The sequence below is a fragment of the Momordica charantia genome, assembly GCF_013281855.1.
Source record: "Momordica charantia cultivar OHB3-1 chromosome 4 unlocalized genomic scaffold, Mcharantia_2.0 BLBB01000004.1, whole genome shotgun sequence".
NCBI classification, from domain to species: domain Eukaryota; kingdom Viridiplantae; phylum Streptophyta; class Magnoliopsida; order Cucurbitales; family Cucurbitaceae; genus Momordica; species Momordica charantia.
Genome location: NW_028275162.1, coordinates 23,849,166 through 23,864,563, shown reverse-complemented (window position 1 = coordinate 23,864,563; position 15,398 = coordinate 23,849,166). Strand labels below are relative to the sequence as shown.

At 35.7% G+C, this 15,398-nt stretch overlaps 3 protein-coding genes across 5 annotated transcripts; all 3 read right to left on the bottom strand.

Annotated features, from left to right (window-relative positions):
• Window positions 1-478: 478 nt before the first annotated feature.
• On the bottom strand, window positions 479-2,185 carry LOC111011961 (inactive protein kinase SELMODRAFT_444075). The gene is made up of 4 exons (XM_022285967.1): window positions 1,900-2,185; window positions 1,258-1,391; window positions 665-726; window positions 479-485 (listed from the first exon to the last, which is right to left on the bottom strand). Exons 1-4 carry the CDS (start codon window positions 2,183-2,185, stop codon window positions 479-481), a joined length of 489 nt encoding a protein of 162 aa, XP_022141659.1.
• On the bottom strand, window positions 1,005-5,268 carry LOC111011852 (Tetratricopeptide repeat (TPR)-like superfamily protein). 3 transcript variants are annotated; one of them, XM_088123054.1, is made up of 2 exons: window positions 1,221-5,268; window positions 1,005-1,116 (listed from the first exon to the last, which is right to left on the bottom strand). In XM_088123054.1, exon 1 carries the CDS (start codon window positions 5,071-5,073, stop codon window positions 2,986-2,988), a length of 2,088 nt encoding a protein of 695 aa, XP_087979180.1. In that variant the 5' UTR covers window positions 5,074-5,268; the 3' UTR covers window positions 1,005-1,116; window positions 1,221-2,985. The 3 variants fall into 3 exon arrangements, with proteins under 3 accessions (XP_087979180.1, XP_022141462.1, XP_022141463.1); XM_022285770.2 differs by having other exon boundaries at window positions 1,258-5,268; XM_022285771.2 differs by having other exon boundaries at window positions 1,288-5,268.
• Window positions 5,269-6,082: 814 nt separating this feature from the next.
• Window positions 6,083-15,270, bottom strand: LOC111011855 (putative serine/threonine-protein kinase PBL8). The gene is made up of 10 exons (XM_022285777.2): window positions 13,511-15,270; window positions 13,295-13,431; window positions 11,312-11,409; window positions 9,803-10,140; window positions 8,923-9,375; window positions 8,625-8,785; window positions 7,593-7,666; window positions 7,369-7,516; window positions 6,679-6,828; window positions 6,083-6,470 (listed from the first exon to the last, which is right to left on the bottom strand). The coding sequence occupies exons 1-10, from the start codon at window positions 13,689-13,691 to the stop codon at window positions 6,393-6,395; spliced, it is 1,818 nt and encodes a 605-aa protein (XP_022141469.1). The 5' UTR covers window positions 13,692-15,270; the 3' UTR covers window positions 6,083-6,392.
• Between the last annotated feature and the right edge of the window lie 128 nt (window positions 15,271-15,398).

The following is a 15,398-nucleotide window of genomic DNA, read 5'->3' as shown; positions in this document are numbered from 1 at the left end:
TTTTTCCTTTGGCTAGTTTCTGGTAGGCAATTATTGAGTAGGTTGTGGCTTTTAGGTATCTAAGGCCTAAAGGCACTAATAAATTTAATAAACTATAGTTTTGTCCATTTCCTGATTAAATAAATACTATATGTTTCCAGTATTCTACCCCCTGCTAGACTAGATTTGGCCGAGTTATCAATCTCTGTTGGTTGCATTTTGTGATCTTATTATTTGAGGCGGCACGTAAAATTTCTTTGTTTGTTTGTTAATTAGGTAAACATTCATAATCAGAGGTGTTTCAATTTCACACGTAAATCCATTACTCACCATAGAAAATTAGAAATTGGTGCGGTGAAATAACAGAATCTATATTTTCAATTCGCATGCTAGGATCCTTTCTCGCAAAATAAAACATTCAGTTTACCTGTAGAGGTTGGACTTTCTGAAATTATGATCAGCAGGTTGATTTGATTTTGTTTTCTGGCATGTTATTTTTTCAGTTCCTGAAATCAGCAGCAACAGACAGAAAGAACCATAAGAAAACTCGGGTTGCAAGTTCTTTTGATTAAAAAAATGAAGTCGGCTCTCATTCATGTGCCAATGGATTACATTACACAAATGCAATGATGTTAATGTGAAGAAACTAAAACTTTTTCTAGCCTGCGAAGAAAAGCCAGCTTACCTTTCAGAAATATTCTTCGAGTAGGAAACAAACTGCAACTTCAACTCCTGCCCATGATCTTTCTGGAACACACAACATTTTTATTCTGTAAAATTCAATGGTTATGCTATAGTCCAGCAAAAGAAAACAATTTATGACCAAAATTCAAGAGGTACAGCATTTTGTTGACCTACGGTAATTGCTTTTTAAAGCAAAACATTATTACAGTATCAACGTTTTAGGCTCGAAAGATTACTAAGAAAGTGAGGAGGCTTTGAACCCTTTTAAACAATAATTTTTTAGGGACTTGAGCGAAGCTCCAAACAAATTAGGGAGAATACATAAAATTAGTCTTCCAGACCTTAATAAAATATGCCTTCGAAGAGGACAATAAAGGAAATGGAAGATGCCATGCCACCAAGCTACTGCTGTTGCGGCCACATGCTACGCTTTATTCTTAGTTGTTGCCGCATCTACACTTTCGACAACCAACATGATTAATAAACTGAAGAAATTGGTTTTACATTACATGAAAACGGAATCTACGGTTAACTTAAAATTAAAGTGGTTGAAATACCTCAATTATACAGTATTTCTAAGCCCAAGAATAATACCTGAGCAGTTGGTATAATTTTGAAACTCACCCCACTCACTTCATCAAATTGCAAGCCTGAAGACATTCCATCATCCTTCTCCCTCTGCTTCAATATCAAGGATGAAGGATGCAGCAATCCACGTAATGAATGTGCTACTTATATAGATTTGCAATCATTTACTGTACTTCTTAAAGGAAGAATGAAGGAATTTATATTGATAGAATCATTCACCTATATGTTCCTTTGTTTTTTTAATATAGTTTTTAAAAACATTTACAATAGTCAACTGTGGAAGTTCAGGCATGAGAGATGGAGGCTAATCCATTTCAGTTGTTAATCCCTATCAGCAAAAAAAAAAAAACAGGTGGAGCCTCCATCCAACGGGGTGGGATCCTGCAGAGCTGGCGCAAGCTGCTTTTCGTCATCCTCACACCCATGTAGTATGCACCTCAGTTGCTCTTCCACTTCAGATAATCTGGTCGCCTAACTCTCAGCCACAGACACCATAGCGTGAGATTTTCATCATTGAAATAAAAAAACAGGAGCGAATGCCTATTGTCTTTAAACTTCGGCAGCAGGTAGCCGAAGTGGGGATTGGCAAGGATGGGTAGATTTCAGGAAAAAAAAGACCAGGGCAGTCTCTGCCAACAAGCTACTCACCAAACAAGTGAAAATCAAGAGACCTGTTGCAAATATATTCATACACCAAAACATTTAAGTTCTCCTTGCTACCATATCCTAACAGCATCACTATGTTCTTGTGACGAGCAAAACTCAGAACTTGTATCTCAGAATGAAATTCTACAAATCCTTGTGCACTTGCTTCTTTCCGTACTTTTGCTGCAATGAGTTGTCCATCTTTGAGTTCACCCTTAAATACATGACCATAACCACCCTCTCCTAATAAGTTTGCTGCTGAAAAATTGGCAGTCACCCTTAAATACATGTCGTCAGTCCATAGTACCCAAGTAATGTGTTTCAGTCAGCAAAGTATCTGTCATGATTTGTTATCATCTCATTTTTTATCAGATCACATAATCTATTCATTTGAAGATAGCTATGTTAGAGAATAAAGAATCAGCTCATTTCCTGCCCATATATCAGCCAAGGCAACTAAAACAGCTGAACCTTCAAGCAGAAACGCAGGGTATCACCAAGTCTGTTGTTATTGTTGTTTTGACAACGTAGCTTATCTTTCTCCAGCATGTTTCGACCAATAACAACACCTCGACGGATTCGCTCTATAATTTCCCCATTTAAACAAGCATTGACAGCTTAGTAAGTGAATGACTTTACTTGATGAGGATTATAACAGTCATTGATATCTTGAACATGAATTACTCTTCAATGGCCAATGGCGGAAACTGGATGTTGTAGTGAGAAATAACTTCTTGGTCTATTCTCATTCAACTCTTGGATCTGGATCCCTCTTTGATAGCTGACATTATCGAGCAGGTTGCCAAAAAAATAGATCTTGTAATGAATGAGAGACAACTTCTCATTGTATGCAACCTTAAAGTCACTCTCTAGCTTCCACAGTGGCTCCTAACCATGAATTGAGAAAGCGGATCTTCTTTGTTTCTGTCATGATTTCACAAAAGATTCCGCTCATTAAGTCGTATGGCTACCCGTTCTCCCAACTTCGAGTTTCCGTTTTTATGCCATGATTTCACAAAAGATTCCGCCCATTAAGTCGTATGGCTACCCGTTCTCCCAACTTCGAGTTTCCGTTTTTATGTCATGATTTCACAAAAGATTCCGCTCATTAAGTCGTACGGCTACCCATTCTCCCAACTTCGAGTTTCCGTGTTTTCTACATGCTTCTAGGATTCTTTCTAGCATTGGGACAGTGGGATCAAAGGGCATATTGTTGATAAAATTTTCGAGTTCGTCCATGGTTCCATGTCGACCATAGAGCTCGATCATGCACTCATAGTGCTCCAATCGAGGTATGATACAGAACTTATCACTCATTGAATCAAAATACTGCCTCCCCAATTCAACGAGATTTTCATATACACAAGCAAGCAAAATACCTTGAAAGGTCACATGGTCTGGTTTCAGACCTTCCTCCATCACCATCAATCGAAATAACTCGATTACTATCATACCCCTTCTGTTGTGGCAACATCCTAAAATTATGGAGTTCCACAGAATCACATCACGGGAAGCTACATTTTCAAAAACCTTGAGAGCGTACTCAACTTTGCGGCATTTGCAGTACATGTCAACTAAAGCTCCGCTAACTACAATGTCTATCTCATAATTATTCCTAACCATGAAGCCATGGATTTGCTTGCCTTGCTCTATTGCAAAAGTGTTTGCGCAGGCTCCTAAAAGAGTTGCAAAAGTGAATTTACTAGGAGCTGTTTCCCATTGCATCTCTGCGAAAATCGTCATGGCCTGTTCACTCATGCCGTGACGAGCATAGCTCGTGAGCAAAGCATTCCAGGAAACGTCATCCCGCCATTGACTCATTTGGTAAAACCAAAGTCTGGCGCTTTTCAAGCTCCCACATTTACCATACATGTCAAGAAGAGCATTACCAATATATAGATTAGCATAGAAACCAATTCTATAGACAAAACCATGGACTTGCTTTCCTCTTGCAACATCTAAAAGGCCAGTACACACATTCAGTATCAGGCGAAGAGTTACATGATCAATTTCCTTAATCGAACTGCGCATCAAATGGACAAAGTCTAACGCCTCTTCCCATTGAGCGGAATGAACATATCCAGCCAACATAGCATTCCATGAAATCACATTGCGTTCAGGCATTTCATTGAAAAGCTCCCTAGCTTTTGGAACTTCCCCAGACATTGCGTATCCATATAACATTGAAGTCCAAGAAATCAGATTACTTGAATTGGGCTGGTTAAATACTTGGTGAGCATTTTCTAATGTTCCACACTTCACATACATGTCAATTAAAGAGCTCGAAATAACATCATCCTCTTCAAAACCTACTTTAACTACAACACCATGAATTTGCATACCTTGTACAAGTGCTGCCATACTTGAACAAGCAATCAGAGCATTGGAAAAGGTAAAACTCAATGGCATCACTGCTTCTCGGAACATTTGGTAAAACATTGACACTGCCTCTTTTCCATTGCCCACCTCAAGATAGCGCCTAACAATCACATTCCAGGAAACATCATTGCGATTCTGAATTTCATCAAACATGCTGCGTGCATCATTCATAAGCCTGCACTTTCCATAGACATCAACAAGAGAACTCTCGAGAATTACGTTGCCAAGGAAGCCAGATTTCACAATATGCCCGTGAATTTGCCTCGAAAAGTGAAGAGCCAATGCAACACCGCAAGACCCAAGGATACTGGCTAAAGTTATCTCAGTAGCACGAACGCCAGATTTATTCATATCCGAAAACAAATACAATGCTTCCAAAGCATACCCATTCTGGGTATATGCTGTTATCATCGCATTCCACGACCCCCCATCTCTCTGAGGCATTTCCTCGAACAACTCCCGCGCATCCTCCAAACACCCACATTTACCATAGGCTTCAATGGCCCGATTCAACAGGAAAATGGGCGGCGTGGGGCAAAACGTAACCAAATGAGACTCGACCTTTCGAGCCTCAACAAGCGCGCGAGTGGAGGAGCAAATTTGGAAGAGGCGGGCGTATAAAGGATGAGGAAAGGGGAATGGGGAATCAAACAGGAACGAGACAGCTTTTCGAAGGCGGCCCTCTTTCAGGTGATTGAGGATTGTGGTGGTGGCTTCGTCTCCGGTGGGTTCGATTTTGGCGCTCAGATTCTTTCGGGAAAGAAGGCGATTGAGTATTGAGGCGGCAGTCACACCCATGTATCTAACCAACAGCTTGAACTCCAATCCTTCGCATAACGGCACAGTCTTTTGCTCTTGTGATGCATGGACACGCACAGTTATAAATTTGGTGTCGAATTTTAATTCTGACGCATCTATTCAAATTTCTTTTGCTCGATGTTTCGACCTAACTGAAAAATGTAAAAATAATGTACAACCTCGATGGTTAGATTGAACCTTTATTCAATGCTTCGACTTTTTTTTTAAATGTCACTAACTTTTTATTTATTCAAATTTCTGAGTGGATTTTTTCTCTCTTTTTTTTATTTTTTTTTTGTTTGGCTTTTTTTTTAATTTTACAATTTAGATATTTAAAAGAGAAAAATGTTACTCTATTTTTCGAAGTAGCCTTCGAATCTCGTCACGTGGCACACGGTGATGTTCATCATTGCAAAATATTGATTAAACCAAGTAAAAATTACAAAATATTGGCTTTTTAAGTAATAATTAGAATTAGTGCAACCTTCTTTTCATAAATATTATCTCTAATTTTTATAAACACGAGCAACTGATAGTGATTTTGTTGGTCATTTTAGATATTATTTACAAGTATGTCACATCAAATTTTGATAATTTGTTGAGAACTACTCATTGATTTGTTATTATAAAAGCAATATGGTGTAAAATAGTTACTATTGTTTTTGTAGAATCTTCATTTAGAACGTGAGTTAAAATCTTAATTATGTTTAAATACATTATTGATTATCAAAGATTGTGTTGTCGTAGAAAAAATTAATGGTCTTCAAAAAAAAATTAATAATAATAATTTAATGAAATATACAATACTATAATAAAGCTTTAAAGTAGCAAGAAAAAACATAACCAATTTAAGTTTGTTAACGTTTGAAATCTTAAATCACTCAAAGTAAATATTCGAAAAAATGGACGAAAAAACTAAATCATATTTCTAATGGTTGCAATTACAAAGTAATACGTCCAAAACAAATTTATTTTACATGTTTGTATGAAAATGATCTGGAGAAAGGAATGAAGACAACGAATACTGCAACTATATAATATAATAAATAATGCATCTAGGGATATCAACTCCTCCGTTTCTCAATTTTACATGGTTTTGTTTTTTGTTTCATCAAAAAGATCTTGTATCAAGTGATATTGTCCCTTATTTTTATACTCGTGATTTTTCTCTTATCCAGTCAATATGGGATTTTGACAATGAAAATGATATTTTCCCAAATTTTGAAGCTACATTCTTTCATTCTATAGCAAACAAACTAGTTCCTCTATTACAAGAAAGTGAGAAAAAGCAAAAACACAGCAAAAACACACCACTACATTTACTTAGTATAACGAGGTACTAGCTTCTCCCCAAGATAGTGAAAATGATCATTTTCCCCTTCAAGAAGGCGCACAACCTAATAAAACTTTATATTAGCATGTGATTTGATATATTAACATATAAAACAATGGGAGTAATCAATTATAAACGCCGTCCTAATTATGAGAAGGAAGATCAAGGAACAATTATACAATAATATTGATGACTAAACTCTAAAGTAGATAAGACAAACAGTAGTTCATCAGTTGTAAGCTTATGTTATTATGAAACTCTAGTTTAGTTACCTCTCCCATTGATGGACGATTCTCAGGGCTCATTTGCACGCATAAGTATGCAGTTCTGGCCATGAGGTACAATTCATATGTGTCGTATGTCTTTCCTACTCGAGAATCAATCAGTTCGTGTAATGCTAAGTTCTCAATTAACGGTTCAGCCTGAAAATTTAAGGGAAAAGAATCGGTTCGATTAAAAAATACTCATCGACTTCACTGTTATACTGCTTATTTCCAGCAACTTTTTCCAAAAACCTGGATCCATTTCTAAAGGATGAACTTGCTTTGACACCAATTTATAGACACCACAATTTGATACAGAAAATCATGAAAGTATGCTATTTTGCTAATAAAAGAACAAAAATCCAGACTTGCTAAGCAGCAAGAGGCTAAGTTCCCTCACTCAATATCTACTTATCTGTTACTCTCCCAACTCTCTGACTATTATTCTTCTGCCCCTAGCAGTTGGGATTATCTTTCCATATTTTCTATATTTAAAATACCTCGTACGAATGGAGATGTTACGAATACCAAGGATCCCTCCGGCCCACTTCTAATTGATATGGGACTGTGTTCATATCCCAACAATAACCTCCCATTATAACAAATCAACCACCTAAACTAATAACCATTTCCAAAGAGACCCATCAGAAAACTCAATAAAAATTAACAAGTGAAAAATCCTTGAAACAGAATACTCACCCACTCTCGTAGAGACTGTCCCTGCACATCATCCTTCATGTCAAACACCTTACGTCCAGATATTAATTGTAGTAACACAATTCCAAATGCGTATACATCCGTTCTTACTGAGAGAATGCCATTTTCTGCATATTCTGGTGCGACATATCTACAAAAACCCAAACAGATGGTTAGAAACACCAGAAATAGAGTGAAAAAGTCAACTATTAAACATAAGAGCTGACCCAAATGTGCCGAGTATCCTTGTATGCGAAGTATCATCTTTTGTCTTCCATTTGGCCAAGCCAAAATCACCTAACTGAGTAGACAACCAAAAAAAGAAAAGGGTGCAGTTCATATTAACTGCGATGATCTTCACACTACATCCCTCCCCTCCCCAAGTCTTGCAAAGGGTGCAGGTGATTATATGGCAGCAAAAACATCCTACATAAAGCTCTCAATGAAAATTAAAGGGGACTGTAACTTTGAAACTCCAACTCCAACAAATGGAATACGAAACCAAGTCAAGAAAAGGTGATCTATATGGAACGTCAATTAGCTATGGAATAGTCTCGGTGTTGAAATTTTACGGGAAGATGAAAAACTGATATCTTTCTTGTTCTATTATTACAGAATTATACTTCTTACCCGATAGCTCGAACAAAATTGGACTCAACTTTCAATTGACAGTCTAACTTTGACATCCTGACACATAGCCTTACTCCCTTTCTCAGTGAGTACAGATTTCGACACATTTGATAACTAGAAGCTATTCTATACAAGGAATTATCTGAAAAGTGGTAGGAACTTGGTCGATCAATACTTCAATAATAGTGCTCCATTCCTACTTACAACAATGAGAGAAGTAGAAGAACCACGTTTATAATCCAGATGATAAGGTGTTGACCCTACATAAATCAGAAGTGCTGGATGCTACTTCCCTGAAATTAAATTTTCAACTGTTTAAACTTGTATATTGTTTATTTCTTGCCCAAAAACCTCACAAAAGATGAACTTTTTCTGACCAAAAATTTCAATTCGTCGGATAACTAGATTTCCATCTCAACTCAACATACAAAAAAAATCCATCATCGAAGTAATGTCAAGGACAAAGGGACTACATCACAAGGATCAGGATGAAGATAGAGAAATACAAGTCCGATGGACAAAAATCTACCACATTCTTTCTAGAAAGCTGGAATAATTTAACATTTATGGTTGCATGTCCAAGCCTTGAAAAGCCTGTAAATTAAGACAAAAAAGGATGCGATTATTACCATAGGAACAAAATCATGTGTGAGCAGTATGTTGCTTGGACGGACATCTCTATGTATTACAGGACCTCCACGACATTCTTCATGCAGAAAACGCAGTCCCTTAGCAATTCCAATGGCAATGCCATATCTTTGATGTAATTCAAGAACTGTGTTTGTCTTACCTATTTAATTGCCAAAGAAAATATTAATAGAGGGAAAAACAAAATTTAGACTATTGTAAATCGCATTATTTAAAAAAAAAAAGTCATTCAAAGATCAAAACAAGATGAATTGAATCAATGAGTTTCAAGCTACTCACCAAACAAGTGAAAATCAAGAGACCCGTTGCAAATATATTCATACACCAAAACATTTAAGTTTTCCTTGCTACTATAACCTAACAGCATCACTATGTTCTTGTGACGAGCAAAACTCAGGACTTGTATCTCAGAATGAAATTCTACAAATCCTTGTGCACTTGCTTCTTTCCGTACTTTTGCTGCAATGAGTTGTCCATCTTTGAGTTCACCCTTAAATACATGACCATAACCACCCTCTCCTAATAAGTTTGCTGCTGAAAAATCGGCAGTCGCTCGCTGAATGTCAGAATAGCTAAATTTCATGGTATCCTTCATATACAACTCAGACCTCGTCCCACAAACTGAACATAGAATCGGTGCTTCTGAATGTTTCTGTTGAAAGACGTCCTTATTCGGACATTGGACAATCTGGGAAGCAGTTGCATAAATTTTCTGCTCTCTGGAATCCGTACCTATAAGAAAATTTTAATTTTTAATTGATAGCCAAGTACCTGAAATTAAGATAGCAGTGAAACTTTGTGGAATAGTTTGCAAAATATATAATTAGAAAACGACATAAAGTAATATTTGTTTGAAACAATTTTCTTTTCATAGCCTTCACCAATCAGCATTACCACAACCAGCATCTCAAAGGTGTTTATATAGCAGAAGTGAAATGCAAACACCAGGGGTAACGAATGATCTCTACAAAATTTTGTATTCTTCAGCTTGGCAAGATGTGAGAACCAAAACAAGTTTTCAAGCTTCAACCAATGACGATTAGAATGCAATAGGTTTGATAGAGGCTAGAAACCCACTGTATTCATGCAAAGAACATCATGCTCAGCCATTTTTGGCGCCTTTTTTCTTTTTTTTTTTTGCTTGTCATTGCTTCCTTACCTACTTTTTCTTGCTGAGAAGACCGCTCAGGATCCAACGCCTCTCTAGACATGCTACTAGATGAACTGGTACAGTTGCTCTGTGCATATGAACTTTCCTGAGAACTGCTTTGCATTGAGAAGCTTTTGATGGAGAGAACAGTCTGCTCACTATCCCTCAAGCTTTCACTATCGGATGATGGAATGGACATGGATTTAGAGTAAAACAATTTATGTTCTAGTTTATCGACCGCAGTTGTAACCTTATTTCTCAAAACTCTCACAGACAAGTTATCATAGATTACAGCAACCTTGCAAGATAAATGTCTAAGGTAAAAGCTCTCATCCCGTCGAAGATGCCTGTTAAAGTTTGCAAGTTATTAGTTATCATACAAGCCAAAACAGAAATTCAGCAATTTGAGGAGGGCACACGAGGAAACATGCAAGGATATAAAATTGGTTATTATGGTGGTTCCTAGCAGCAAACAGAAACTATATGTACATTAAATGAAATGAGCATTTAGAAACCCAAGTTTCAATTGTGTTCCAGCACTCAGTATTCACAACTGCACTCCAAGAATAATGATGAAATAATTATGTTCGAGAAATATGCTGTACAGTTGCATTACATGCACATGAGATCAAAAAATTTGACTCGTAAATTTATGCAATCATTATCACTCTATCACGACCAAGTGAAGACTGAAGCATTTTATTTGAAGCTGCCCCATCCAAAATACCAGAAGATCAGTATTAATCTCCCGTACTTTAAAATCTTCTTCCTACTTTTCATTTCAAGTATACTGCACTCCATTTGCTGGAGAATGTGAGTTCAAGAACTTCATGTCACAGTTCATTATTAAATGTTCAAAATAAATTAAAACAAATGGTCAGAGACATACCATATTATTATTTTCTTATTGATCTTCTTCATTTACTATGTTGACCAAGATTATTTTCTAAGGAGCAGTTTGCTGGGGAATGTGAGTTAGTTTAAGCACTTCTCACGTGCAAACAGTTCTTCACTATTAAATATTCAAAATAAATTAAGACAAATGGTCAAAACTTACTAAATTACCATTTTATTAGGATTGTTCATTTACTAGGTTGACCACGAATATCACAAAAGTTTTCTTTTTTGTTTAGATGCTGACCAAGAATATTCACCATGTTCATTATCTCCAAATTTTTTTCATGAGTGTTCAGGCTAGCTTACGTACACCACAACTAATTTTACACCAATCCTACTACATTTGGCTGTCAACTAAAACTTAAAGGATGTTAAATCTTAGGTAGGGTCACCATGATTTGAACCTATGCCTCCTAAAACTCTTTTTTATTGGTTCCGATGACCACTAAAGCAACCTAATGGTGAGGGATAAGGTATGAAAACAAAACATGGTTAGGAGAAGAAAACATGCAGCAGAAGTAGACTTCCTTTGTAAAATAGAAACATCGGCAATTAGACAGAACGCTAGCTAAAATAAGACGGCAGATTGCATAAGTAATTATTTTTGAGAAACTGCCATACCTGTCAAGTATAACCCAACTCGCGTTAAAGACCATAATCTCTTGTATAATAACATGCTTAATAGGGAAACCAGCAGTGATTCTGACTTCAATGCTGACCTGTGTATTAATAGACCGTCAACCAATAGAGTGGGAATAAACAATTATAAACCTAAGAACTGTAGTGATTATTTTATTTATTATTATTATTTTTTTATATCGTGGGTGTTCGGGCCTGCTTACGTGCACTTAGACTAATCTCATGAGGTGCCGAGAAACGCATAAAAATTACTAATTCCTATAGTAGGTAGCCATCAGGATTTGAACTCATTCACTCCTAATTAACCCTAATTCCTTTGGATCAATGAGCCACCCTGAACAATTATAAAATTAAGAACTGAGAACTGCAGTCATTCATTCAGATTCTGAACTGTTATTCAACGGTAAGAAAGAACAATTTCTTTTTACAAGTAAAACTAAAAACAAATATTGAAGCAACAGAGCAGCATTTATTTGCAGTTTCTTACAATAAAAGCTGATAAGCTTGTTGAACTGTTTAAATTTAAGTGCTAGTTTTAATGTTTCCGGTTGTTCCATAGCAATTAACAAGTAATCAAAGGTGAATTAGTAAATTCTAAATCTTAGTGGACGTACTCAAATAGGAGTTTATTACAGTATAATTAATAATTCAACTTAATTGCAGAAGAATTCAATCAACCATCGTACTAGTAAGAAAAAGCATATATCCCCACCAAAAATTTGTGGGTGTGAATACAGTATTGTACTAAAAAAAAAAATATCTATATAAAATGTGTAAGATTTAAATCTATGAAATATTAAACATTTTTTTAGTACAATATGTTGGGGAGGGGATTCGAACTCACAATCTCTTGTTGGAGTTATATATCAATTATCACTATGTTCGTTTTGACATATTAAATATTTTATTGGATGCACAAAAAATCAATATTTAATAAATTACTAACCTATAAAAGAATATATAAGAGTGTGTTTGGTTGGTGATCAGAAAACATAAATTTGAAGACAAGGGATTCAATGAAAGATATATGTTTGTTAGCAGATTTGATAATTGAATCTCAATTTAAAAGATTGTTCAATGTGTGTTTAATAATATATTTGTAAACTAGGGTAGTTACAAACTAAATTTTATTTTAATCTAATTTTATATTAATTAATTTATTAACATTTTCTAATAAATTTTATGTAATTATTATTTTGCAAGGTTATATAATTTAGAATGTCTTATATTTTACCTGTTTTAATTTTAAAATACATAAAATGAGTTTATAATATGAATAATATATTGATCAAAGTTTTCATCATTTTTTATGTAAATCTGCAACTTAAAATTTCAAATTCTGAATTTGAAAACACTGAAAACATAAAAAATTCGTTTTCAAAATTTCTATTGTTTGAATCACAGAATTTGAAAACAATTTTCAAAAACGAATCTCAAAAATCCTGCCAAACACACATTCGCTGAATCCGTTTGAGTGAATCTGAAAAAAAAAAAAATTCGGATTTCTATCCAAACAGGCGCTAAGGCTTTTTTAAAAATATAATAATGTTGGTTCAGCCTATACGGAAAAATAGTAATACTAATATTTGTTGTTGTTAAATTATTTAATATGAAACCTTAATTAAAATAATAGTGTTTAATATTTCATAATATAAATTAATTGATTAGTCAATTAAAATACTAAATAAATAAGTTTAATAGGCAGAAAAAAAAATAAACATGAATTAAATTGTTAATATTAAATAATAAATAACTGATAAAATCAATTATAAATAAACAAGGTAATATTAGAATAAGAGAACAAAATGTCCTTTTGAATTAGAAAAAATTATCTAAAATTTTTTTGAATATCTCCTTTTTTTTTCCTTTCCTGCACAAAATCATCATCCAAGTATAAGAATCCTTGAAGAAACAGGGGCGTTCGTGATAAAAATGGGGATGATGGGGAGTTAGAGGAAGCATTACCCCTCCATCTTCGCACATCTCAGCACTTTGCTGAAGCATGGCGATATACGCATCTACTTTCTTCGAAACTTCTTCCTCCATTGCACGAAGGCCGGATCCAAAAATCGAGTCGGGGCATGCTTTCAATTGGTATCCCACTGTACGAAGAGAGTAGGCAGTAATTAATCTAATCTGTCAACATAACATTCCATAGCTGTAAATCCAGCAGAAACTTACTGGGATGAAGCACCTTGTGAAGGATTCCGAGCACAATAAGCGTATCGCCTCCACGGAGAATGTCGCCTCTCATCCACAAGTTCCTGAGCGTAATCTGGAGCTCGTGTTCAGTGCGATCTTTGGTAGCATCATAGGCGATGATAATACGGGACGAGGTAAGAGGAGTCTCCATACAAGTCATTGAAGAGAGTCCAACTGGATTGGTGTTGAAACCCTAGTCCCTTTTATCCGTGGAAAAGAAGAAATCGGAATCGAAACCGATGCCGTAGTCAAGGACAACTCTGTACCATGGTGTGGATTTCTGCCCAATAATCAGAAGCATTGCCAAAATTCTCGTTCTGAATCGGATTAACATAATAATCCTTGGAATTGGAGGCAGATATGAGATATGCTTCAGGATATTCCCCATTACTCCAGAAGAAGGCGGGAGAGGTCGGCGTCCAAAGAGAAGATTGCGAGGAATTTCTGTATTTGAATTCAGCTTGATGCTAGAGGTCAGCCAGACGCTTCTAAAACGCTTGAATTCTTTTATACTTCTTTTCTTATTATCCAAGCCGATGCTGGGAATAAACTTTGATTCCTTAATTAGAAATTGTTTTTTTATTTATTACGTTTGTAGAGTTAACAAACTCCTCATTTGGACTAAGCAAATCAATACATCATATATGAATTTAATTTATTAATTTCTAGTTACACAAATCTAATGCGTTTGAAGGTAGAATCTTCAAAAAGCTGCACTAAATCCTCCAAGCTGTTGCATTTGGAAAACAAGTCAATAGCAGCACTGAGTACATTGTTGTTAGAAGTAATTCCCATCTCGAAATAGGAACCAAAATTTTGCTTACCTAATTTCTAACTCTTGGAGGCAAGAAAAGACACTGATTACTATTGGTACAATGTTGAACTGATCAGGAGAGTGCTCAATGATTCTCATTAAAAAGAACTGATTTAGTGCCAATACTCTAAAACCTGATCTGTGGCAGCCCAAGATCAAAGAGTTCCAAGAGATGATTTCATTGTAAAAATATGGCAAACATATGATCAACGAGGTCACCTTTCTCATACATATCAATTAACGAATTTCTCGCATCCACCCCACTTTGAATCATACTGCCATGAGTTTTGTTGATGTAGCAAATGTCGGAGACCGAGAGCTCTTCTCGAGCAAGCTCTTGCAAAGCAAGCTAGAGAGGAAAGACCTTTCAAACAAGAAAACAGGTAGAGCACTCGAACGGGGATAGATCTTGCGTGAATCAATGAAATGAAGGTGTATTTAGAGATTAGATAGATGGTTATCCATCTAATCAATAGACTCCACTGTTTTGATCTACTTTTTACTATTGATCGTACTTTTTGATTTCAAAGTCCTTCCTCATTGAACTTGGAGAATTCCCAAGTCCAAGCAAGTAGGCCGATTTGGGAGCTTGGCGCTCTTTGTGACTGTGAGCCACATAGCTCGGCCCACGTGGATGGCGCTGGCTTTATTACCGACAAATTTGCTTACCATGACAAGTACAACACACAAAGTCACAGCAAAATGGAGAAGGTATATTCACTTGATTTAAAACCAGAATTTTGCATTTCCGGAAACGATGATAGCATTATCATCAAACCTAGATGAGACGCAGTAGTTCCATGAAACAATGTCCCTCAGGCATTACGTCAAACAGATGGTGTGCACCTTTGAACTCCCCAAATCTCAACAAACACTTCCCGCATAAGTCCCCATTTGTTGTAAAAGGAAGTATTTCAACAGTATCTGAATCCAGTATGATCTTTTCTCATACAATAATATCTAAATATAGTATAATTTTACATTTTCTTAGTATACTATACATCACATTTAAGTTAGATTTTAATTTAATTGTGCTATTTAGGAAAAATAAAT

Bases quoted from the DNA above. Each gene is read 5' to 3' on its own strand.
- LOC111011855 (XM_022285777.2), bottom strand. From the start codon at position 13,691: ATGACTTGTATGGAGACTCCTCTTACCTCGTCCCGTATTATCATCGCC. The intron at 7,667-8,624 runs GTAATAATCGCA...TTGTCTACTCAG, and splicing joins CACATGATTTTGTTCCTATG to TTAGGTGATTTTGGCTTGGC. The intron at 7,517-7,592 runs GTCAGCTCTTAT...GGGTTTTTGTAG, and splicing joins AGGATACTCGGCACATTTGG to ATATGTCGCACCAGAATATG.
- LOC111011852 (XM_088123054.1), bottom strand. From the start codon at position 5,073: ATGGGTGTGACTGCCGCCTCAATACTCAATCGCCTTCTTTCCCGAAAG.
- LOC111011961 (XM_022285967.1), bottom strand. From the start codon at position 2,185: ATGTATTTAAGGGTGACTGCCAATTTTTCAGCAGCAAACTTATTAGGA. The intron at 1,392-1,899 runs GTGAGTAGCTTG...CTATATAAGTAG, and splicing joins TCTTGATTTTCACTTGTTTG to CACATTCATTACGTGGATTG. The intron at 727-1,257 runs GTATTATTCTTG...TGTGTGTTCCAG, and splicing joins AAATTATACCAACTGCTCAG to AAAGATCATGGGCAGGAGTT.